At 40.2% G+C, this 24,137-nt stretch overlaps 1 protein-coding gene across 2 annotated transcripts in view; it reads right to left on the reverse strand.

Annotated features, from left to right (window-relative positions):
* Positions 1–24,137, reverse strand: part of TIAM2 (TIAM Rac1 associated GEF 2) — a 165,919-nt gene that overhangs the window by 42,038 nt on the left and 99,744 nt on the right. The window contains exons 8-15 of one of the 2 annotated variants that reach the window (XM_053937337.1): positions 22,090–22,275; positions 20,988–21,134; positions 17,562–17,615; positions 13,148–13,312; positions 10,318–10,428; positions 9,818–9,896; positions 8,744–8,836; positions 7,457–7,717 (exon numbers count right to left, since the gene is read on the reverse strand). In XM_053937337.1, the coding sequence (XP_053793312.1) occupies positions 7,457–7,717; positions 8,744–8,836; positions 9,818–9,896; positions 10,318–10,428; positions 13,148–13,312; positions 17,562–17,615; positions 20,988–21,134; positions 22,090–22,275 (1,096 nt within the window). Of the gene's footprint in view, positions 1–2,561; positions 2,918–7,456; positions 7,718–8,743; positions 8,837–9,817; positions 9,897–10,317; positions 10,429–13,147; positions 13,313–17,561; positions 17,616–20,987; positions 21,135–22,089; positions 22,276–24,137 lie in introns of those variants that run through there. The other variant, XM_053937335.1, reaches the window with a different exon arrangement.

Consider the following 24,137-nt stretch of genomic DNA (forward strand, 5'->3'; position numbering starts at 1 on the left):
AGCTTTCTTAAGACATTTTGGGTGTCATGCTGAACAGTGGCATCACTCCAATCAACCACCTACTTGTACAAGTTTGACTTTCTATAGGCTGCTTTATGCTCTCTTATATTTCTTTTTTTTCTAAATATCTACAGCAACATCCATTTTGATGCTGGAGCATAGTCCTTTAGATTCTTTTGTCCATTAACAGCTCACGGTGAGGCAAAGTCATTTGACTCATTAGCTAATTCAACAATCGACAGGAGATACAAATTAGCAACACAATAGGAAATAGCTGCCTGCACTTTTGTAGCAGTGCCTGATTAGCCCCTGCATCTCAGTGGTTTGTTTCTATACGGTTATTTAACATTCTAAACTTTCTCTGCCCAAGTATCTGCTGGTTGGGCAGCTGTTCAGCTTTTTAGGTTTGAAGTTTAACACTTCACACCGGCTTCTCAGACTATTACCTAAATGTGTCTGTTTCCTAAGTGCCTAACAAATGCCTTCTTCCATACAGTCTCACTGGAGGCCAGTGTTAGCCACAGCTAATGCATCGCCCTTCCATTCCAGTTCAACTGTGTGCCTGCAGAGCTCAAGCTGGGTCCTCTACACCACCATCCTCTCTAAGTCAGCAAAGGCTGCAACCCACTGCTGCCATTAGTTCTTCCAGGCTACATCTGCTGGATATGAAGGGGTGCTGTCAGGGGTCCTTCTCCTTGTTTTTGCTGCTCCTGCAGGATTGCTCACATGGGAGGCTTTGGCTGCCCTCAGAGGTCACTTGCACTGAGGAGAGCTAGAAAGCAAATGGAGCTAGCCCTGCTCAGGTTCCAAGTATACCACCTCAGCAGTACATTTTCTTCTCCATCTCAGATTTATAGGCACAAAAGTAATGAAAACAGAAAGGAAAAAGGAGAGGAAAAGCTACTTACTTAATAGTTTAGCAAGAGTTTGTGGCTAGCTTAGACAGTTTTTATCATTACTCAATCTACCTTACCTCTGTGAAACACAGAACTTCTGCTGTTTGATGTGTTTTAAATCGTGCCTACGGCACTAGTTTATATGTGGATGTCTCTAACTTTATCATAATTAATAAACCTCCCTGCTATCCATATTGTCACTCTACAGAATTCAGTAGGAAGGGGAATATGATGATTTATGCCTACATATCACTGAGCCAGAAGGTGCAGCTATACAGGGTTTAATGAATTTTACACCAGGAAAAAAAAACCCCAACAATTTGGCCCACTGACTTCATAGGGATTAAATCATAGCAGCTTTTAGCAAAGCAGAACAAAATGCTCTTTCAGTAGGAAAGAACAACAAAGAGCATTTTATAGCATAAGCAAATTTTTAATTTGGTGCACACACATCTAGCAGAAAGCCAACGGGACAGTTTGTCAAGTGACAGCGAGAGCTCATTAAACTGCCACTCTTGGGAAACAGTTGTATTGCAAAATATGCAGTAGGCAACAAGTGCTCCAATGGACCCAGCTTCTGAGGAGACAAATCCTTTCTCTGAATTGAGGGAGGAAAAGGAAGACAGAGGTTGGCTCTGCTGCCAGCTGTCTCTCTGCATGTCATTGTGCACACCTTTCCACATAGCACCCTGTACATCTTCTTTCAGCCCCAACCTACCCTGAATATCAGAAAGACCTGCGTGTCCTTCTCAAGAAAAGCAATAAAGTTGGGAGGATGTTGTCACTAAGGTGGCTTCTAGCTCCCACAGCTGGGGGCTGTGCCTGGACCACTGGCTGAGTTCACTCTGCTTCTTGCTGTTTGCCCATAGTTTTTTGTAAATGTCTTTAATGTATTGCTGAAAGCATTTCATAAACTAAAGTAAAACTAAAACTTAAACTGAAAAGCATTTCTAAAATTACTTCTACTTTTACTTCTGCCCAAATCAGGTCCTGTTTTTTTGCCCAGATGCTGTTTCAATATATAAATTCTCTTTGTTGTGCTGTAGGAGATCTCCTTCCTTGGAATCCAATCCAAATCAGTTGTTATTATTAAGGTAATTCAGTCATATAAAAATTTTAGTAATTCATTCATATAAAAATTAAACTTGTGGCCAACTGATGTGCTTTGCTCTTGTGGGTGCTTACCAAGATTAAAATCAGATGCTGCACATGTCTTGGTAAACAGAAGAGCCACTTTCCATGTGAGGATTCAAGCCACTGATCCTCCTCCTGAAGCACTGACACTTTGCAAAAATATCTCAATGTTTAGCAGATCAGGAGCTAAAATGTAATTGCTCCTCTCCGGCACACAGCCCAGCCATTTGTCAAAAAGCACGAAGCCTGACTCTCTCCCTCCCTGACTCCAGCTGTGCCTTATACAGCACAAAACAGCTTCAGCAGGAGTGACTCAAACCAGCATGTCCCAGACTACACTGCTGCCCAGGCATTAGTGCAAGAGGAAGGAAAGCAGAGGGCAAAACGCTTGCTCCAAAGTGGCTAGAGCAGTGTTCTCTGGGCAGCTCAACTGAAGGAGATCTTTGTACCTCTGAGAGTAGCTCTCCTTGCAACCAGCTCTCCCCTGGCACCTGCCTGCTCCCCGCTCCTCCTCCTCCTCCTCCTCCTTACCTGGCTCTGGCCCTTGTCAGAACTCTGCACCCATCAGTTCAACTCCCTGAGTGTACGGGGGCTGGGTAGAAAGATTTCTCCTTGATTAGCTGCAGGGGCTGCAGCAAGTGCTGCTGCCAGCTCAGGGGTGGGAGGAGTGCTATGGGGCTAGAGGAAGAGGAGGAGGAGCAAACCTCCTCCTTGTCAGCTGCACCCAAGGCTTCTTCACTGTCGCTTCCAGAAAGACAGGCCAGACAGGAGCCCAGACCCTGCACAGAAGGTAAGCACCCTACCCTTCAGGTGAGGAATACAACACAGAGCAGAGGAACAATATGCCCATTTATTTTTTACTTTTTGATTTTCTTCTTTCTTTTTTTTTTTTTTTTAAGTGGTTTCTTTCCCATTTAACTTTCTAATCCTCAGAGATGAAAGTGTTCCATCATGGAAACTTGTTAAAGCATTTCCAACCTGCCATCCACCACCTTTTTTTTTTTTTTTTTTTTAATCACAGAGATCTATTTACAAATTAGAGTTGATTTTAACAGTGTCAGCTAACCAAAAATGACAGCTTTTTTTGGCAAAATCACACTTGGTGAAGAAAAAGAAAAATTGCTCAACTCTGACAGTAACTAACATTCTGCAATCAATTTTCACACCTACTAATGCTACCTCCTGCCTCTTACCATAGATATGGTATATCTATAGATATACCATAGACCCACACAGCATTGCTCTAAATATAGTTTTCAATTCTTGTGCCTTCTCTGTTGTTTTTTTCCTCAAATATCCATGCCATCCCAAAATGAGGCACTTTTGTCTTTTGTTTTTTTTTTGCTCTGCAGCTGTAAGAACTTAATTCCAATTTCTTCATTTTTTAATTCTACATAAATATTTCTTTAAGTTTCTAGGCACTGGGGCTTGGAGCAAATTTAGTTACTCCACATTTATGAGTGCATTTTTTACAAGTATTTAATCTCATTTCTTTTCCAGGATAAGCTTATTACTCGCCAAGCAGCTAAGCAGCAGGAACATAGTGGTGCCATGTGGGAGATCAAATGATACAACCACAGCAGTTCCAAAATACAGCTACAAGGGTATAACAACCTCTTGGAGAAAATGAATCACTCTCACCAAAAATTCCCTGGGAATAATTTTCAGGAGTGGCAGAATTAGTGGCTTTGGAGAAAGTCAATCACTTCCCTGCTGTACAGTAAAAGCTACCATGGTTTGCCACGACGTATAATTTGGTATCCTCAATGCAGCAGAATACATAGGAAAAGGCATTCATCAGAGTTATGACAAATAGTTACAAAACTGTAAACAAATGCACACAAACTATTACTGTCCAAGTTATATGAAGACAGTGATTTTAAGGAAGTTCTGGTTTGCTTTTGAATGGTGGTCATCACCAACCACTAGGCAGGGCATTACTGTGTGACTCAGTGCTGAAAATTTCCATTTTCTAAGCACTTTGTTAATTTTAGCTCATTAATCCTCATAGCACTCTAGAAAGACAGGGTTAATTTCTAAAAACAGGGAGGCAACAGCAGAAGCATTGAGGTTTTTTAACTCCTGATATGTACCTTCAGCCAAATTGAGCTTGATTCTTTTAAAAATGTCCCCTCTTCCAGCACTAACTGACTTTCAAATGTGCTACTTCAGAAGAACAGACTCAATATGGACAAGCAAATGTTAGAAATTATTTTTTAAAACTGTAGTCTTAAGAGTGACTCACTCAACTCTACCCAAGCAGACAGAACAGTATTAAACAGGACAACCAGGAGACAGGTTTAGGAAAAGCATGGTTTAGGAGAGCTAACACAGGTTTAGGAAAGCCATATCCTGCTTGAACAACCTGACCTCCTTTTATGACAAGGTGACCCAACCAGTGGATGAGGGAAAGGCTGTGGACATAGCCAACCTAGCTTTCAGTAAAGCCTTTGATATGGTCTCCCACAGAATTCTCCTGGAGGAACTACCAGCCCATGGCTTGGACAAGTACACTCTTCACTGGGTAGATGGCTGGAAAGCTGGGCCCAAACAGTGGTGGTGAATGGAGTTACATCCAGTTGTAGGCCAGTCATGGGTGGTGTTACTGTGGGCTCAGTGCTGGGGCCAGTCCTGTTTAATATATTATCAATGATCTGCGCAAGGGGATGAAATGCCCCTCAGTCAGTTTTCAGGAGACACCAAATTGGGTTGGAGTGTTGATCTGCTGGAGGGCAGGAAGACTCTGCAGGGGAATCTCTGGATCAGTGGGCTGAGGCCCATGGTACGACGTCCAACAAGGCCAAGTGCCAGGTTCTGCGCTTGGGTCACAACAACCCCAGGCAGCACTACAGGCTGGGGAAGAGTGGCTGGAAAGTGGCCCAGGGAAAAAGGACATGGGAGTGCTAGTCAACAGCAGCTGAGCATGAGCCAGCTGTGCCCAGGTGGCCAATGGAATCCTGGCCTGGATCAGCAATAGTGTGGCCAGCAGGAGCAGGGCAGGGATTGTCCCCCTGTTCTCGGCATTGGTGAGGCTGCACCTCGAGTGCCGTGTCCAGTTCTGGGCCCCTCACTACAGAAGGACATTGAGGGGCTGGAGCACGTCCAGAGAAGGGCAACAGAGCTGGGGAAGGGTATGGAGAGTGAGTCATATGAGGAATGTCTGAGGGAGCTGGGGGTGTTTAGCCTGGAGAAAATAAGGCCCAGAGAAGACTTTGTTGTTGTCTACAACTCCCTGAAAGGAGGGTGTAGCCAGATGGGGGTTGTCCTCTTCTCCCAGAGAGCAAGTAACAGGACAAGAGGAAGTGGCCTCAAGCTGCATGAGGGAATGTTCAGGTTGGACATCAGGAAGTATTTCTCCACTGAAAAGGCAGTTGGTTAAGCTTTGGAATGGGATGCACAGGGATATAGTGGAGTCACCATCCCCAGAAGTGTTCAGCGAACAGCTGGATGTGGCACTGAGTGCTGTGGTTTGGTTGGCATGGCAGCATTTGGTCAAACACTGGACTCGATGACCTTTAAGGTCTTTTCAACCTTAATGATTCTATGAATTTCCTAAAGATATGAATTTAAGAGTCCTTGGCCTCCAAATCCTTGCTTGGATCATTAAATATCCGCTCCACTAATCTAAAATCTTATTCAATTCCTGAGTAACAGGACACAGAACAGTTAAACTCTTTATGATTATCTATTAATTCAAAGTAATGCCATTTTCTTCTGTTTCCATTTGAACTGATCAGGTAATCAGACACTAAGCACTGAATTCAATTAACATAAAAGTTCTTCTCACAAAGCTTAATTTAGAACTATTTGTTCCCTTTCAGAATAAAATAAATCTTCCTGAACTGCTTTTAAGCAGAAAAGCAAATATACTGTGTCCCTTTATCCACTAGTGCTTAAAGTGTAATACATACTACAGTAATTTCCTATTATAATGGAATATTTGCACAGGTTGCAAATTTATCCCTGAGGAATGAGGAATCTAGTGAATGGACACATACATTTATTACACTGAATACTCGAGGTAATGCTGGCCTATGATATGAAGCCAACAAGCTTGATGATAGCCCTGATATAATTATGTAATTAATTAGCTCTATCATAATTTTTGGTTTATGACACTAACTTTTATGTGCCACTAGTCAATTTAATGGCATTTTAAATTGAAATAAGGCCCCTGAGAGAGATGCTACTTACTGAATCACAAATCTCGTGTTCAGATTTCTTTTAATTTCAAAAGATGACCTAATAAAATTGCTTTATAATTAAATCCACTCTAACAACTTCTCCTATGTGATTCTTTCTCTTCTCCCATTTTTAATTACGAAAAAAATTCCAATCAGAAAACATTCGCCATCATAATTATATGCAAAAAAATCAGCAAGCTCTTTTTGTATCTCTTGCTGCTCCCTTCACACAGCACTGCATCCTAGCTAGCTTTCCTGCAGAATTTTACTAGCACCCTCCAGAGTCATAGCGACGAAACTGCACCTTTTACACTGAAAATCTCATTAAATTTGCTTCTACCTTGTTTGAAAAATAGTCAAGGCGTGGGAAGAAAGGGGAGCAAAGCCCCACGTACTTTCTATTTCAGACAGACATTCACAAGTGTTCTGGTATCACAAGATATGGTTCTCCAGTGAAGTAACATCAGATCAAGGAAGGGAAGGGAGTCCACGGCTCGCCTCCACCCACAGTGGCAGAACCCCTCTATGTGCCACCTCCTATTTCCAGCTGAAAAGGCAACCCAGCAGTGGGCACTGGCACCTCCTTGGGGCTGGGGGGTTGTGATGTCATCCAAGAAGCATTCCTTACCACATAGGCATCTTCCCTGCCTGGTGCTCCTCACATGGCAACCCACCAGGATCTCACCCTGCCACAGCACTGTTTGGATTCATCCTCCACCCAGTTTCATAGGCTTTATTCTACACAATGGCCACTGTACCCAACAGGAGCGGAATATCACCGGATGGGAGCAGAGCTCAATGACTCCTTTCTGAGGTGACGATGACTACTGCATTGAAGATACCCTTAATGTAAGTGGTACTTTGCCACACAGAAAGCATGTCAAACACAGAACAATACTCTGCTTCTGAAAGCCATCACATCATTTCAAGCACTGATGCCTGGGAAATGGGTATGTTGGAGATACTCAAGATGACAAAGAACAGTTAAGAGAACACTTGATAATACTGGATGGTAAAGACAAACAGATTAAAATATTATCATTTCCCTGCAGACATAATCATATTCTGTTCCACTTCTGCTCCCTAAAAATAATAATAGATAGATATTGAGCACCAATGGAACTTAAACACTTTGTACTTGTGTTTTTAAGGCAAGCACACAATTTTAATCATGACTGACTTTTAAAAAACAGTGATATTTGAAGTGAGTTGGAAGTAATAGAATTATTGTCAATTTCTTACCATTTGCTGTGTTCTTTTTGAAGTTATCTAGAAACTCTTCCAGGAGCTGTGACTGGTTTGGAGGGGGCAACAAACTCTTTGGATCCCTGGAAATGTCACCATCTGACCAGGATACACATAAGGGTTGCTGGGTATCACAATGGCTCGTTCTCACTGTAAGCATTACACTTCTCTCTGAAAACAGTAACTCCATCTGCCTGAGATCAAGACCAGACACAGCCTCTCCATTTATGCTCAGGATTTCATTGCCTACTCGGAGCCCTGGCAGCATGTGAAAGCAAAGAAAGAAAAAAAAATAGGTAATATAATATAAAAAGAGTCACAACTCAAACCTTATGCTGACTCACCTTTTATCTTTTTGGTTTGAATTCAAATAGCCTAATCCTACCGCAAGTCCATTAGAACCAATGGGAGCTTTATTTGTGCTGTAGTTACACAGACTGACCTCACGCTTGCTTACTTTGATAGGTGCTACCCACAGTACAGCAAACAAGTTGGTTTTGTTTAAAGATGCTACAGAATTGGGTGGGTGGGAGGCACCTCTCACAACCAGATACCATCACTGTACAGCACCATAACACGTATTTCATCAGCTGTGAAGAACAAGGCACTAGTCACACAGATCAAATTATTCATGCAAAACTGCAACAACTAAGGATGGAGGTTTTTATCAGCTTTTATATAAACCTAAACAGTGGCAAATGCTGTCTTTCAAAGTCAGCAAAACCAAGCAGATATTACCATCAGGTAGCAAATTCAGATCTCTGTCTCCATATCTCTGGGGCTATTTTTCAGATAGCAGAACCCACGTGCTTCTCACACATGCTGATGAAGAGAGGCACAGTTTCTGAGCAGCGCAGTGGGAAGGTGCTCACAGAAATGTATGCAGAAAGCTGTTCTGGGAAGGAAGGCTTTTGCCAGCAAAAGTGGAAGCAATGGGTCATAGAAACTGATCAAGCCCATGAAGTTCCCTAGTGTGAGATGGACTCTTTCTCCAGTTTGTTCCTCTGTGCAAAAGCACTCAGTTGGATGGCTAAACTCAGACTCTGTCTCCAAGGGTGAACAAGAACTGTCCCCACTACACTGAAAGGATAATTCAGTTACTCTGTATACACAATTTTTCCCACTATTACATACTTTCCATGGTCTTCAGGAAAGAAAACTGTGAGCAGTAAAAGCCAAGAAATATTTGAGACAGGATCCCTAAAGCTGCTTCAAATTTTTGGACTCAAAAAAAAAAAAAAAAAAAATAGAAGAACAGTTTTAAACACAAACAGGATACAATACCTTCCTTGTATGCCAGTCCGTCAGGGAGAACATCACTTACAAAGATATGGGTGAGATGTTCATTCTCAGCAACTTGGGCTGTGACAGCAAAGCCTGAAGTAAAAGAGGTTTAAATCAAATAAACTTTCTTGGGAACATTTCCCTTTTATTTCCTGTATTTAGTACACTTTACATGAGAAGGAAGATACTTCTCATGAGAACATACTGATGAAGCATATAGAAATTATCACATGGCTACCCAGTCATTGAAAGACCTGTTAAAATTAGTAAGACTTTTCAACTCCCAGAAAATGCCATGCTCTGATGTAAAAAATAAGTATTTTCTACCTCAGCTCCATGACATTTCCATAATACAGCACAGTCCATCTTTACAGTAAGAGCTCTGCAGAATGTCCATCAGACATACAGGTGTATTAAACAATTCCAAAAAGTGGAAATCCAAACTAAAAAGCAACAAACTATACTAGACTAATGAGTGGGAAAGGCCAGAAAATAATAATTTAAAACTGATTTGCAGCTAAAACACAGCATAAAGCTGCCTTGCAAACATATCCTTGCAAGGATATATTATTCCTAGGCACAACTACCTCCCATAGACAAAATTATTCCTAGGCATAACTACCTCCCATGGACAAAAAGCCTGTCAGAATTAGTTCCAAAGTATACTTTTTTCCCGAAGTATACTGTACCAACAGAGGATCCCACTAAAAAAAAAAAAAAACCCAAAAAAAAAAAGGCAGACCTTGACCAGTGCCTGACTGAGAGCACTTATATTAGTCCTGACAAAGGACATTCATATTTCTGACAAGCCCATGCTTTATTTGGCCACTGTAGGAAAATTAGAAAGTGGACCCTTCCAAGACATAAGAAATGCACTTGCCAGTGTAAAACAATCAGTTTGGGTCTTATCAGTTGGGTCAAAATCAGTTTTGGGTCTTATGATGCCTCGAGTTCTTTGCAGTTTCACACTTTGAGCTATCAAGGATGGCTCTGTCTGCTCTCAGAAACTAAAAAGTCCCAAAGAGAGAAAGTAAGCAATGAGAAGAATAAAAAGAAGAATTCCTGACAGCTTACCATAATCACTTATGTTTTCAGTCTTTGTAAGATGAACATGATAAACATTTAATGGACAAATTTCTATTTCATCATACACCTGTTAGAAAAGAAGAGTAGCAGAAGTCATCAAACTATGAAAACGCAAGCACCAAACCCCAGATACAGCATGAGAAACAAGCACAAAATTCTTTGCATCAAGACTTGCTGTCTTTTCATAGAGAACTGTGTTACTGTGTAAGCATCACTGCTATTAGTGGAGCTAAAGTTAAAGACCAAAAACTCACTCTGGAGTACAAGCTGACACTTTACTTTTGTACTAAAAGCCTCATTCACGTCTTCAATCATTTCTTGAAGAAAGTGTTTGCAGTGCCTAGACACTCAAAACTGCCAACCAAAATGACAGAATGCAGTCCCAGAACATCTTTAAAACCTTATTTTAGATCTAAATTTCACACATTTGTAGGTGATAACTCAACTGCAACTACAGACATCACAAAACTTTATCTAAAAAGAGTCACACTTTCCTGGTCTACTATATATTCATATGGTTCAGGAGCACAATACTCAGTATTTTCATCAACCACTCTTCTGAGTTGTAGGCCATAGTGTCTTGGCTCCAGCTGTTTCATCTAAAGAAGAAAAAGAATGGAGTTTGGAATTCATTATTTATTTCCAGAATCCTAGAAGACAGAGAAGTGACACACACACAACAAGCTTCTAAAATCATGCAAAAGCAATCTCAAACAGTATTTTTCTACCTATTTTTGTAGTATAAACAAAACTAGATGCATTGCTTAAAATATAAGGTTAAAGTGCTATTTCAATTTTGCCTTATGATCCTCCCAAATCCTTTAATAAACACAATGTCTTGTCTATTAGATTAACTGAGCACTAAAATATGCTTCCAAAGATATCTCAACAGCCTTCTGTCCTTTTGAACTTAACATTCACAACCACCTTTTTCTATAACTACTTCTAATGATTCGGTTCTGCTCAGCAGCTTTTGCTTCTAATGTAGAAAATGTGTGTGCATGTACAGGCAGTTAGGAGAGGGGATGGGATGGCAAGCAGGTTCCCTAGGGATTTGCCTTTACTAGATTTTATTTTTATTGCTGGGTTTCATCTATGATCAGAGTTTCCCCTATTTTTTTTTTTACCTCATGAGGTCAAAGCAAAGATCCTGTCTCAACAGGAAGTCAAAGGGAAATAGGGATATTCCCAAAGGATATTAGCCTGAAAGTGCTGAGCCCCTGATGGGAGGCTCTGAAAAAATCAGGATACTGGTGAGACCGTGGCACAAAACATTTCATTTTAGCATATTACTAGACCAACAGTTCCAAAACAGAAGGAAGCAGCATTTCCAAGAGAAGAGGACTGACACCCTCCCTGAGGGTTATTTAACCCCTTTAATGCATCTCGGCAGCTTACAAAATCTCTCTACTGAGTAACTAGTAATTAACTTAACATTTTATTACATGCTGAAGTTTACAAGTTCCTTGTGTTCTGTATCCTGAAAAATAGAATTCAAATGCACAAGTTGTTTTATAAGCACTATCCAAAAACCTCAGATGGAAAACAGAAATGAGAAGAGTATAAACTTCATAAAGCATAGATGAAGGGGAAAAAAATAAAACCCTAACAACTCTTCTGAACTTTAGCCTTATCCACATAGCATTCAAACATTTTCTGTTAAGAAGAAAGATTCCTTACACTCACCAGAGCAGAATGAAAATGTAAGAAGGAAAATAACCAGGACAGATGAGCAGAAAGTATTCAGCATTAGAGAATGCTTATGAAAAGCTTTACACACAGAATAGAAAGACAAAATAAAACAGAAAAACATTTAAGAAAAAAATCAAGGAATTTAAAACTAAATTTTCATGCGATACAGACAATGAAAATTAAAAAAGTCAGCTTTACAACTACAAATATTTTGGAATGATAGAGTAAGAGAGGTAAGGAATTTCCTTTTCAACTTAATTTTACTTTTATAAATTTTATTTCCTCCTCTCGGGGTCTTGCATGGCACCCCAAGGACTTTAAAATGTTCTGGCTCTTCCATGCCACCTGGTGGCCAAGTCGTGTATCAGACAATCCCTTCAGCCTGACGGGGTACAGAGCCAAGTTTTAAAAAGTAAAGCCAAACATTAAATATTTTCTCCACCAGGAGAAGCCACAAGAAGATAATTTCTTCTTAATGATGCTCTGGAGACGCACTGGGACTTGCCTCAATCAGAGCACTTATTTTGATTTTAAAAACTATAGTTTACTCTGGATTGTTAAAAGCTTTTCTTTCTTTCTTTTTTTTTTTTTCCACCCAATATTAGCACGTAAAAAGAGCCATTAAATTGGGCCCTTTCCTCCATTAAAGCCTCAAACTTCATTAACTTCAAGCCAGTTCAATGAGTTCACATGGAAATTCACCATAACCTATGCCAAAAGCTACAGCTGGATCTTGTCTGGCACAGGACTCCTGTTTTCCTGTTTTTCCCCTTGTGAAGTAAATAAAATATATTTACCAGTTGGCCAGAAAACAGAACTTGAGGGTAAAGAGTTATTTTTTCCAAAAAGCTGTTTAGCACAATTTAAGTGTCTTGAATCATGAAGTTATAGAGTTCAAGCACTGACACATGGAGGCAGGAATGTCAGGTATATTACAGTGTTCCAGAGGTGCTGCTGTTTCGTCTGTAGCTAAAACTGGTATTTCTATTTTATCTTTAACCTGTGACTCAGTTTTCTGTTCCGTGGTCTACAGCAATCCTTCTCAATTTGCCAGCACTGACTTTCACACGCAAACTCACTCTTTGAAATTCACAAATAGAGCTTGTATTTAATTAAAAGCTTATAAAGGTAATTTCAAAAGCAAATCTATATGATAGCCTTTGTCACAGCAATCTTACATGTCTTAATCTCCTGGCTCTAACTCAACAACCCTGCTGGTCCTCTGTGATTAATTTGCACAGAACAACCGGGTTTGCTGCAAGGACAATATAGAGTGGGCACATGCTGAGACTGCCCAAGGCTGATTACCTGGCACACTGTCACTGCTCCTGAAGTACCCCGTGTGCTGTCTCCAGCAACGCTTTTGAAAACCTTTCCACAACCCTGCTGCCTTGGCTACAGCATATAAAAGCCACAACTAAGGAAAGACAGCAATGTGCCTTAAGCAGCTCCCTGTTGCTGTCTCATTATGTATTATTAGTATTATATATTATCTCATTATTGTATTATTATATATAATGATAATCTTACCACAGTTTTCTCTATTTATGCATCCACTGATATACTATGTTCCTTCTCAAGTCCACAGCTATTTACAAGGTGCAATTGTGCATGAAAAATAAGTACCTTGCATGCCAAAGACAAAACATCCTCCACCCTGTGCTCTGGCTTGAGTGTCAGCGTCACAGCTTGGCCATCACAGAAATGAACGTATGTCTGTGTTTCCCAAGCATTCTCCTTCTGGATGCTCTCTGGCACTGAACAGTAGACATTCAAAAAATCGTCAACTTGCTGCTGGAAACAAGAGAGAGAAAAGTACAACATATATGGATTTTAAAAAACAAAACAGAAAAGACCAAACCAAACCAAACCACTTAAATTACATTAGCAGTTTGCAGTGGCTATGATTCAAAAACAGTGCTGTGTATTTCCGCCATGGCAAGCCAGGCAAATAGTTCTGTTATCTGCTCTCATTCACTATCAAAGACCTGATTTTCTAGATTCAGATTGAACTTGCAATGCTTTCCCATTGTGGAATTTCATGCTTTTATCTTGTACTAATCATTGATTGAACTGGCTGTGGAAATATGTAGCTAGATGGTATTATATCACAGTGGAAATAAATTTTTAGGAAGAACTGACAACTACAATTTTACCTAACCAATACATGTAAAATAACTCTGTAAATAAATAAATAAATAAATAAACTGAATTAGTGTCATTTTGACAGAAGATGACAACAAAATTCCAGCAGAGAGCACTGTGGAGCAAGGCTAGCCATAACAAAATAAAGACCTAAAGTAGGAATAAAGCGCTATTTTATTTACAGTTTGAGAACATGGTGTTTCATTGGCAGCAGAGGGTATTTGCCTGTTTACCATTTTGCTCCATATTCTCCCTCTTTCCAACGCCACTCCACTTGATCAAATAACATCAGTCCTAAATAAATTCCCTGTCACTTTCTCACCCGTCACTTTCACACTTTCTCCTGCACTGCACTTCAGGCTGCATGTTTTAAAGGAAGCCACACAAGGAGAAGACAAACACCAAGAGCTGTTCAGAATTTGGAGTTTCACGTATTATTTGGGTCAGCCTATTCAGCATATCACTTAATTATCTATATCAAGGCTTTTAAGTTTATGCAGATGGGGTCCCTTGATTCCCCATGCAGTCACAGGAAATGGACAATAACTCCACAGAGTGACAAGATTTCCACCCAAGGCATATCTTAAGATATCCCAAGCTGTTCCCAGGTATCCCTACCTCCTTCATGCTTTTTGTTAGTATTTTTTGTTTGTTTGTTGGGCTGGGGGGGATTTGTTGCCTACCTAAAGACCCTTGATTACACAATTCTGCCCCCTCTCCACCAGGACACAAGCCCAGGGGTGCACCACAATTAAAAGCTGCTGTAAAAGCTGCACAGAGCCTCTTTCCCTTGCTGCAGGCAGCAAAGTTATTGACAACAATCTGTCAGTAGCAACAGAGAGACCAATATTATTTTCTTTTTGCAAATAACAACTGTGGCTGTTAAAAGAGTGAAGCAAGCAATGCAGAAATTCAGGTTACAGACAACTCAGACTGTGGCATAGCAATAATGTGATGCCAGAATAACACTGGTTTGGTGGAATACTATTAATGAACTAAGTTTTTTCATTTATCTTGTCTGTCTTGCTCAACCGTCCCTTTTAACTAGTTGAACATGAAATTTCAATTGACACAGGTGATGGAAATCCTACTGAAATCCATCAATTTATTCCTAACAGGAGTCGTGTTCTGCTACTGCAATTAACCCAGTGTTGAAATCTACACCAGGAGAAGTTTGACCTTGGCAGCTGTAGGTACAGCCTGCTCGTAATGCTGGTGATGTTGAAGAAGATAATTCCTGTGGAACTGTAGTCCTCTCAGCACTAAATCAACTGCCTGAGAATGAAGCCTGACCTACCTCCACAGTGTAAATAACAGAAAGGAGAAAGGGGGCAAGGCAGGAAGGCTGTGAGAGATTAGCACACATGAGTCAGGCTGAATTTCCCTGGTGGCTTCCTCCAGGGAAAACCAATGCTATGCCTGCCTCAGCAAGGGAGGTTTGCAACTACTACAATGGTTTATTGCTCTGCAACACTAGCACTCCAACTCTGTGCAACTGAAATAAATCTCACTATTGCCAGAGATTAAAAAAAAACCCCATAACCTCATATCATAGAGGATTAAGGTGATGAGAAATAGGTTCAAGGCCACCTTTTGATGTAAGCATTTACAACAGGACAGAAAGCTCTGCAGCCGACATGAGCTACATCCTTTCCTTGCCACATACACTGGTGCTCAAGCATACAATTTGAGATAACCTTCCCTCTGTTATTAAACATGACTGTGTTCCTTAACTGCAGTCAAGGAACCGTTGCTTCATCCACATTTTCCGTCTCAGAAAATCTGACATGAAAAGGGTTTTTTTTTTCCTGTTATGCCTGCAATGACCAATTCCACAATAGTTCATTCATTCATTGCCACATGAAGTTATAACAACCCATCCAATTTTCCAGAAAGAGGCGCCAGGACTTTGCAGACTGTCACATGTTGTGCCACAGAGCTGCTGCAGGACCAATAGGTTACTTCATAATTTCCTCCCACTATTTGCCTCTAGTTTTATCATCCTTTTCAGGGAAAATACAGCTTCCCTGGCAGACTTCACTATTTGTCATACGCAGGCAGCATTTTATAAAAGTTTTGATGCTGCTTTTGTTTGGTTTTTTGTTTCTTTTTTTTTTTTTTTTTAATCAGTGAAACCAGGCTGATGCCAGAGTAACGGTTTTCAAAGTTATGATGAATAATTTCTGAGTTGTTGTATGATTCACCAAAATGACAGGATCTTAAAAATGCCCACGCTGTATTTAATACCCATTGAAAAAAGGTTTCAGGAATAGGGTTGAAATAATAAGGAAAAAAATGTTTTTCTAGCTCCAGAGGTCTGCTCAGCACCTAAATTGTGTGCATTTTTCTAGTCTTGAAAGACAACCCTGCTAAATTTTTAAATCCTAGCCCAAAACCTGCAGCCACATTGACCTCTGATGGTTCTCCTCTACCTGGGGAACAGGGCTGTGAGCCCCTACCCGAATTTGGAGAAGGCTACTTTACCTAGAGCTGGGACAAGAAGACAGACTTTATCCCTTTCATGACACTTCACCTGAGGGAGAGCATTTCATTCTGCCTGCTCCCTCCTGCCTTCAAAACATTTCTCTGTCTCCTCAGAAGGGTTCAGGAGGAGTAAATGCTCCTGTTAGGCCAGAGGACCGGAGAACCACAGCACACTCTGTTATATAAAGCAGCTGCATGCACCTCCCAGCCCCGAGGGGGTTGGCATCCAGCCAAGGGACTGGTGTCACAGCCCTTCAGGAGAAACCTTCAGGGGCTGTGCCCAAGAGATTTGGTCATTTCTCATGTGGCAAACCTTTCCACCTTTCAGCATGTTTGAAAAGGAATGTATTGTGTTTGCTGTCTCTGAGATGGGAGATGGATGCTATCTCACACCACACACAAGGGTACATTCTGGAGAAATTTTTTAAGTGTTCTCTGCAGGAGTTGATTTCAACCCCATAATTACAATTTATTTTGAAATCAGAGGAGTGATTTGGTTTAAATACTTTCCCATTCCAGGAAATAACAGGCAAGTGGCCAAGTAACAAAGGGTATTTCAATCCATTTTTTCAAAGAACAGACAAAATGTGAAGATACTTTCAGGAGGCAAAGCAGTGTTACAGCATTACAGGATAGCTGCTGTCCATGGGAGATGTCCTTCCAGACTGGGGGATGGCAATACTGTGCCCCAAGGAGGCTGAAGGAATGGAAAAGGACCATGTCTGAGGCCAAGCAGGGAAAAGCAGCAGATCTCCTCCTCCTGGATATCAGAGAAGATCAATCACAGCTATTTACTGGGTAATGCAGCTGAGGGATGCTCCATCCTTCTCCTTTACTTGGGCAATCTCCAGCTTTATATTGTATCTCACTTCTCTGATGGGATCGTCCACAGACTTTACATATGTTTTATTGCCTTAAAACTCAAAATAAAAGGTTCTGTTGAAGCAGACAAAGGGGGAAATATACCCTGGGTTTCATCTCATCCCTGGAAACCATTAAGGGATTCTGAGCAGCCTGATCTAGGTGAAGATTTTTGTGTTTATTGCAGGGGGTTGGACTAGATGACCTCTAAAGGTCTCTTCCAGTCCAAACCATCCTATGATTTGCCATACTGTGAAAGATGCTTTCAAACAAGCTCGGCCCCAAGTATCTCTCACAGTGTACAGACTGTATGTATTAGTGTGTGAAGAAGCTGCTAGGGGTTTGGTTTGCTTTTTTAAAGCTTACCATGAATGCTCAGAAAATTATGTTGAAGTAGTTTCATTAGCAGAGTTATAATCCTATCATCTAACAATAAATACATTTTATGAACCACTTCAGAATCTCTGAACCAGCCCCACCATTACCTTAGAGAAATGCATTTAGGAATTCAAAAACATGATGATGCAGAATGAGAACAGGCATATCATACCTCAGCTGAATTCTGCACGCCAGCAAATCCATGTCCTCCTGCTGAATCAAAAACCTATTGAAAACATCACAGATAAATAAGTAGGTTGAACAAATAAAAACCTTTGTTTCTTATCAGTTTTGGGTAAAAAAAAAAAAAAAAAAAAAAATTAAATTAGGAAATATATATCAACCTGCTAAGCACCAGGGATCTTTTTGTACTTTTTATTGCTTTATTCTGACTAGAAGTAATAAAGAAATACAACTCTCTCCATATAAAGAAAACTTAAGCAGATTTTCTCTTTTAAGCTACATGCATACTCAGATTCAAATATGTATAAAACATGTTCTTATTTTTTCTTATCTACTATTTAGTAATAAGATTCAAGTCATTTACCTTCAAACCATATACTATACTGGAATTATAAATTTCACCCTTCAGATACTGCTAGGGAGAGCTACGAATCTCATCATGACTTCAATGGACTATTTCAAATCATTATTGCTGGTTTCTAAAACCTCCTACCCTACAGTTTTTCATCTTTTCTAACAGTTTTCTTGGCACTAGCGATTGAAACTTTTAGCTTAGATTTAAAGGCATAGTTGACCCAAACCCCACACTATTAAGCAACGAAAGTAGCTGACTACTGTGTCTGCTTTGGAAATGATGAAGGCGAGACCTGAGTTGTGTGTTGCCCACATACTTTGGAAATTTAACTACTGGTATTTCACAAAGGTGCTTAGATTGTAAATTATTTTTTTTAATCAAATAAATGTTTATGGATACAAATATTTCAGTGATAAGGCTGGTGTAAACTGCAAATTTAAAAACCATTTTTTAACTCCTTCTGCAGTTAACAAGTTAGGACAATATCAGACTTACAGCTGAGCTTTTGGGGGGTTTTGGTATTAGCAAAAGCCTTTCAGATAATCCAAGACAACAAACTCTAGATTTCATACAAAATTCAGTTTCTGCCAATGCAAATAAAAGGTACCACTTCTGAACTTCCTTGTCTCACCCACAGACATAATCAAAGTATTTTATTGCTTATGATTTGTCAAAACAGTTCATCATTTAGACATAAGAAAGCAGACAAGCATTTAAGAAACTGAGGATAGTGTGAGCCTAGACATCCCCCATCTGCTACAGTGCAGTTTTATTAACTGATTTGTAGAAGACTGAGCCACTTCATTAATGTTTACGAAAGCTTCCCAGCACAGAAACTCTGAACATTTTTATTAATGCCATAAAAATAAACAAGATCAAATTAAAAGCTTCTCTGAAACAATGATCTTCAAGAATATACCATCTGATTGTGAAGCTAGAGTACTGTAGTTTAAAACATATCAGCTTCAGTCAAATTAACTTAAATCCAATAAAACAAGACTTTTTAAAATCTATTGTTTGACAGAAACACAATGAGCAGAGAAGGAACCTCCACTTCTCTGCTTAACCCAGCTGACTGAAAGAGACAAGAAAGTTATCCTCAGGCCTATTCTGATTTTGATATAGAATTATGTGCATATACACAAGTCTGAGCAAGGATGTGGCTCTCTATTCAGCCATCTTCTAGGTTCATGGGTCAGTTTTCAAGCCATGCCCATAAAAATTCCTCACTTTTATGGGCAACACTCAGCATTTAAATTTCCTTACTTATAATATTTAATTACAGAAAGGAAAAAAAAATATCAAGAACTCCAGCTTGTCTATGAAAATGAAAACATTTTTGGGCTAGCTGGTTGCAAGGTTTAAAATAAGAAGGGTAAAGACCCATTGGGGGCACCTCTGCCTGTGACAGGCCTCCCTTCTCTTTGCCCAGAAAAGCATTGGGAGGGCAGAAGGAGCCTCCTCTCCTTGCCACAGCTATAATATTCCCTGTCCCTGAGCTCCACAGAATCCCCTTCATGGGCTATAAAACATATGAGAAGACATATTACCCAGTTAAAAACAGTGCAAGGTATCAGCTCTGCTGGGAACTAAAGGGTATAACATAAAGAGCTAAAGGGTATAACATTCCTTCCCTCAGGGCTCATATTAATAAAGAAACAGAGGTGCAGGACTCCCAGAGCAGACTCTGCTGCTGGAGAACACAGGGGAAGTTATGTGAAAAGGATGACCTAGGAAAAATTTCTCCTTTAATTCCTTCTTTTGTAAGACAGACTTGAGTTTTATTAATTAATTTGACCATGTTAACACACCTCAATCAATATGCTAAAATGTGTAACAGGCACAAGTGTAATGCCACTGTAATACATAGATATTTACCTATTAAAAATACAAACCACTAGACCGGAAAATCCTGATGCGTTATTTTGCAATATGAAATGTGTTGGATCAGCTCTGTGTCTAGAGCAGGACATGTGTAGATAGGCTTGTTTAAATATTCTGCAACAGACTAACACACATGCAAGAACAGCCAATTTTCAAGTGCTGATCAGAGATTTTGTGACTAATAAAATCAAGGGCCAGGAACAAAGTTACCTAATGAACAATGCACAAAATACGAGCAACAGCAGACATGGCAGAGGCTAGTGAAAACAGAGCAGTGTTCTGAGTGAGAGTGCACCTCTGTAACTTCTGCCTCACTGTCAAGAAGTGTCTCTGCTCTTATTTACCTTTTTTTCAGGGAAAAGGCAGCAAACTTTTGTTTTGCCTATAACTGAGCTTTTATTGAGAAAACACAGACTCCTCAAGTGTGGAGGTTGCACTAAATGTAAGCATGGGCCATTAGTTCCAGAAAGAGAAAAAGATGCTGTGGTCTCACCAGCAGCGCAGCCCTTCAGTGGGGGCACACATCAGCATAGTCCCTCTCCCTAGAGCCAGCCTGACCCTGCACAACAAACCTGTACCAAGTCTTCAGTAAACTGGTCTGGCATTATTTGTCAGCTGTCTATACTGAGAGCTGACTCCCTGCATGACAGCAGTCTTCTCCTGGTGGCTAAAATGTACTTCCAGGCAGTGTGTGTTGCTTTAAGAGGCCATGCCAAAGATGTCTGTCTTTGCACAGTCCCTTTTTCCCTTGAAGACTCACCTGTGTCACTCTATATTGAATTGCAACAGTGCTTCAGAGTCCCAGTCACAAACAAGCACACACTGTTTTAAGGACTCTGCAGAGAGCCTATCCTGAAAGAAACCCTACTTCCAAACAGTTTGCAGTGTGACAGAAGTTTTGTTACAAATTCCAATCTGATGTTCTTATGCTGACAATAATTAAATTACTGGGTCAAACCCTGTCATTCACCAATCTTATTTATCACAAAAAAACCCCAAATTAGACATATGCATTTCACAGGTGATGATCCCATTGCAAGTTTGCCAAACCTACTGAAACTTTGAATGTAGGTTTGATGGACAAATGTCTTCTACCCTGTGCACCAACAGCACCTTGCAGGATGAACCCCAGAAGAAGCAAGCCATTCTATGCTATCCCCAGCAAGTAAGATCTACCTGAGTTATAGAAGGTCGCTTTTCTTTTCCTTTTCTTGCCAACGTATCCAGTCCTTTTAGAGAAGAAAATAAACCCTTCTTATTTCGAACCCTTTGGGACAGAGACAGGGTACGTTTCCTGAGAGCAGCTTCATCCCTGGAGCAGATCTATTTAAACACAGAGACAGACCCTCTTGTATCACTTTCATAACAGCAAAATATTGACAGTTATTTCAACCTGGGGCATCAAATGGGGGTTACTTCAGTTCATCTCAATGTAACATGCCAAAGTGCAAGGACAACGTTTAAAACTTTCAGCAGTGATGCTTGTTTCAGTATTCCAGTGGCATGGCAGCATAATTTTTTTGTTATGGGGCAAAATTAGAAGCCATAGGAAGGGAGAATCTGAGAAAATATTGCTCTGTGAATCAAAAGCTAATGAAAAGGCTCTGAAGAAGAATGATAACCTATCACTCAGATAAGAAATTTCTAGAGGAAGACAGACTCTCCAAATTGTCAAATATAGGAGATAAATGCTATGGCATTGAGTTATTAACAAGGAATGGCACAAACCACACGGATAAAAACAGTGGCAGAGAGGAACACATTCCCTGACGGGTCTTTCAGTACTACTCTTCAGACCTTACATGCAGCAAATGTCATCCAGCCCTCTCTGCCAAGATCAGCCTTGCAGCCCTGCCAAGGTTGAAGAGCAGAGGCGAACCTACTACTGCTGTACTTCCCTTGAAGCTGACAGGGTAGCAACTGGTTACAGCTGAGGATCTCATTCATTCTTCTTTAGAAACACAGCCCACAGTTCTTAAAAAAAGTGACATTTTATTTTGAATTGTCTCTAGCTTTAGCCTGTTCTAAGAATACTTCCTTTTTAGGAGGGACTCCAAGTCTGGAGTCCTCTGGGGCAAAAAAAAAAAAAAAAAGCCATGGCCATATCCTGTAGAAGAAAATGCATTTGGAGTCAAGGAGCAGGCAGAGAGGGTGAGAAGGATACAGGGCTGCCTGAGCAATGCATATGGCTGCAGCCATGTATTATCCCAGCACGATTCCACATCTAAGCACATGGTGTTTTTGTGTAACACACCCATGGAAGTGCATTAGGACTTACCAGTGCATGGAAGGATGAGACAGAGAAAATGCCAAGCCTCCCCAGGGCCAATTTTGAAGGACGACTGGCAGCAGCCAAAAGGCTCTTTGGGTTTGGGAGCTCCCCACCTTGCAAACTGGATAGGTAACATCGCATTCGGAAAAGGTCCATGTTAAATTTTTCCAGGTTCTGTTCCCATTGCTGGATCTGTTTGGATATAAAAAGGGACAATTAAATGGGGGGAAAATGCCTTTGTGGACTGCACTGAAAATTTGAGCGCTTCCCCAAACCCATAGTAAATTGCTTTCATCTGGTAGTATATGGATTAGATTAGTTATTCCCTGCCAAAATGCATTCAGTCATATTGTGTTACATCAACCCAAAAGATTACTTGAAATAAAACAAAGCTGGTGGTCTTAAACACATACTGACAAGATGAACATACCATGAACTTTGGGTAGTTTGATAGCCACAAAAACAGTTACATAAAAACACAACCCTGTGGTTCACAAAAGCTTGCTTTTTTTTTTTTTTTTCTTTCTTCCCTACCATCACCCCCTTCGTTTTGGAAATTGGTTTTGGTTTTTTTTAGCTTAGATTGTGTAGCTGGCTGTCTGGCTGAAAGCAAAGTAGAAAACAGCGACTCTAACACACTGTTCAAAGCAAAGTAGCTACAGTAGTAGGTTCTCTTCATTCTTTACTACCATCCTATGGTTCCTCTAACTGTAAACAGGAGACAATACTGCAAACTGCAAAAAACAGCTATATAGATCCAAAAAAAAAAAACACTGTACCAAAAGAAGGAGTGTAAATATGCAATTCTTAAAATATATCTAGCACAGGTACATTAAGATGTAACAATTTAACCCAGTTTCAATGTAAAATTAGAAAGTGAAGACTCAAATATTTACTAGACTGAAACCTCTGAATCAAGGTTTAGATGATAGACTTTAAGTATTTGTGTTAATACACGCTTATTTAAACAAATATATTCACACTCATTTAAAACATACACACTTATTTAAACACATATTCTTATGCACTGCACTAAAGTCAAATTTTGCTCTTCATTTCCACAACTTTCCCCAGCTACATACTGGTAGTTGCAGCAAAAATCTGCCCTGCAGATTGTACAATTAATGTACATCACACAGTAATACCTATAGGTAGTACAAATAAAAAAGGCAGCAAGCACACTGATAAACAGGACGGCAGAAAAGGCACATCCATTAGGTCAAGGAACACCGAGACCAGGTACTGACGACTGTTGAAATCCCCTGACAACACTGAGCTTCCAAAGTCAGCTCCAATCACTGCAGACTGCCTGTTCAACAGGTGGTTTAGGGCTGTGGAGAAAGTTCATCACATTTTCTCTAACGAGCATTGGCTTCATACCTTTTTCTGGCACACCTGCCTGTCCCCACGTGCACAGGACATTATCACTTCATTGGCATTAGCCAAGGCTGGGACAAGCACCTCTGTGGCTCAGGAAACAAGCTGACAAATATAAAAACCTCAGGTGGACTATGCCCTTTAGGCTTGTTTAGAAGCAAAATCAGTTCAGTTTTCTTATAATGCTGCCAAATATTTCAAGAATTAAACAGGTATTTTGTCACCTCACTTTCAAGAATTAAGAAGTAAGCAAAGAAAGGGCAAAATAGGCCCTGTTAACAACATGGCGCTAAGGTTTGTGCTACAACTGATAGACACCCCACCCAGCCCAGCTTCCTTACACATGTGCTCACAACTTGTTTCATCAGTTACTTTTGGAAGAGGTAAATCTTATTTGGTGAGTAGAGTGAAGAAATAGAAGACAATATACCATTTTGTACAGGTATGAATGCAAAATTGTAATTCACAATACATTTGAAAAATCTTTCAAAGAATGACTATTAAAAGCAAAAGAGAGAATTTACAAAAGCTTCTAATGAGATCAATTCTCAGAAGTCTAGTGAAAATGGACAGAGACATACACATAATGAAGATGCCTTGTCTAACCTCTCATCACAAACATTTGAAACATGCATCCACTGCACTCCAGAAAGAATAAGTTTTCTTTTCTCTGGGTT

Source organism: Vidua chalybeata, chromosome 3 (genome assembly GCF_026979565.1).
Source record: "Vidua chalybeata isolate OUT-0048 chromosome 3, bVidCha1 merged haplotype, whole genome shotgun sequence".
NCBI classification, from domain to species: domain Eukaryota; kingdom Metazoa; phylum Chordata; class Aves; order Passeriformes; family Viduidae; genus Vidua; species Vidua chalybeata.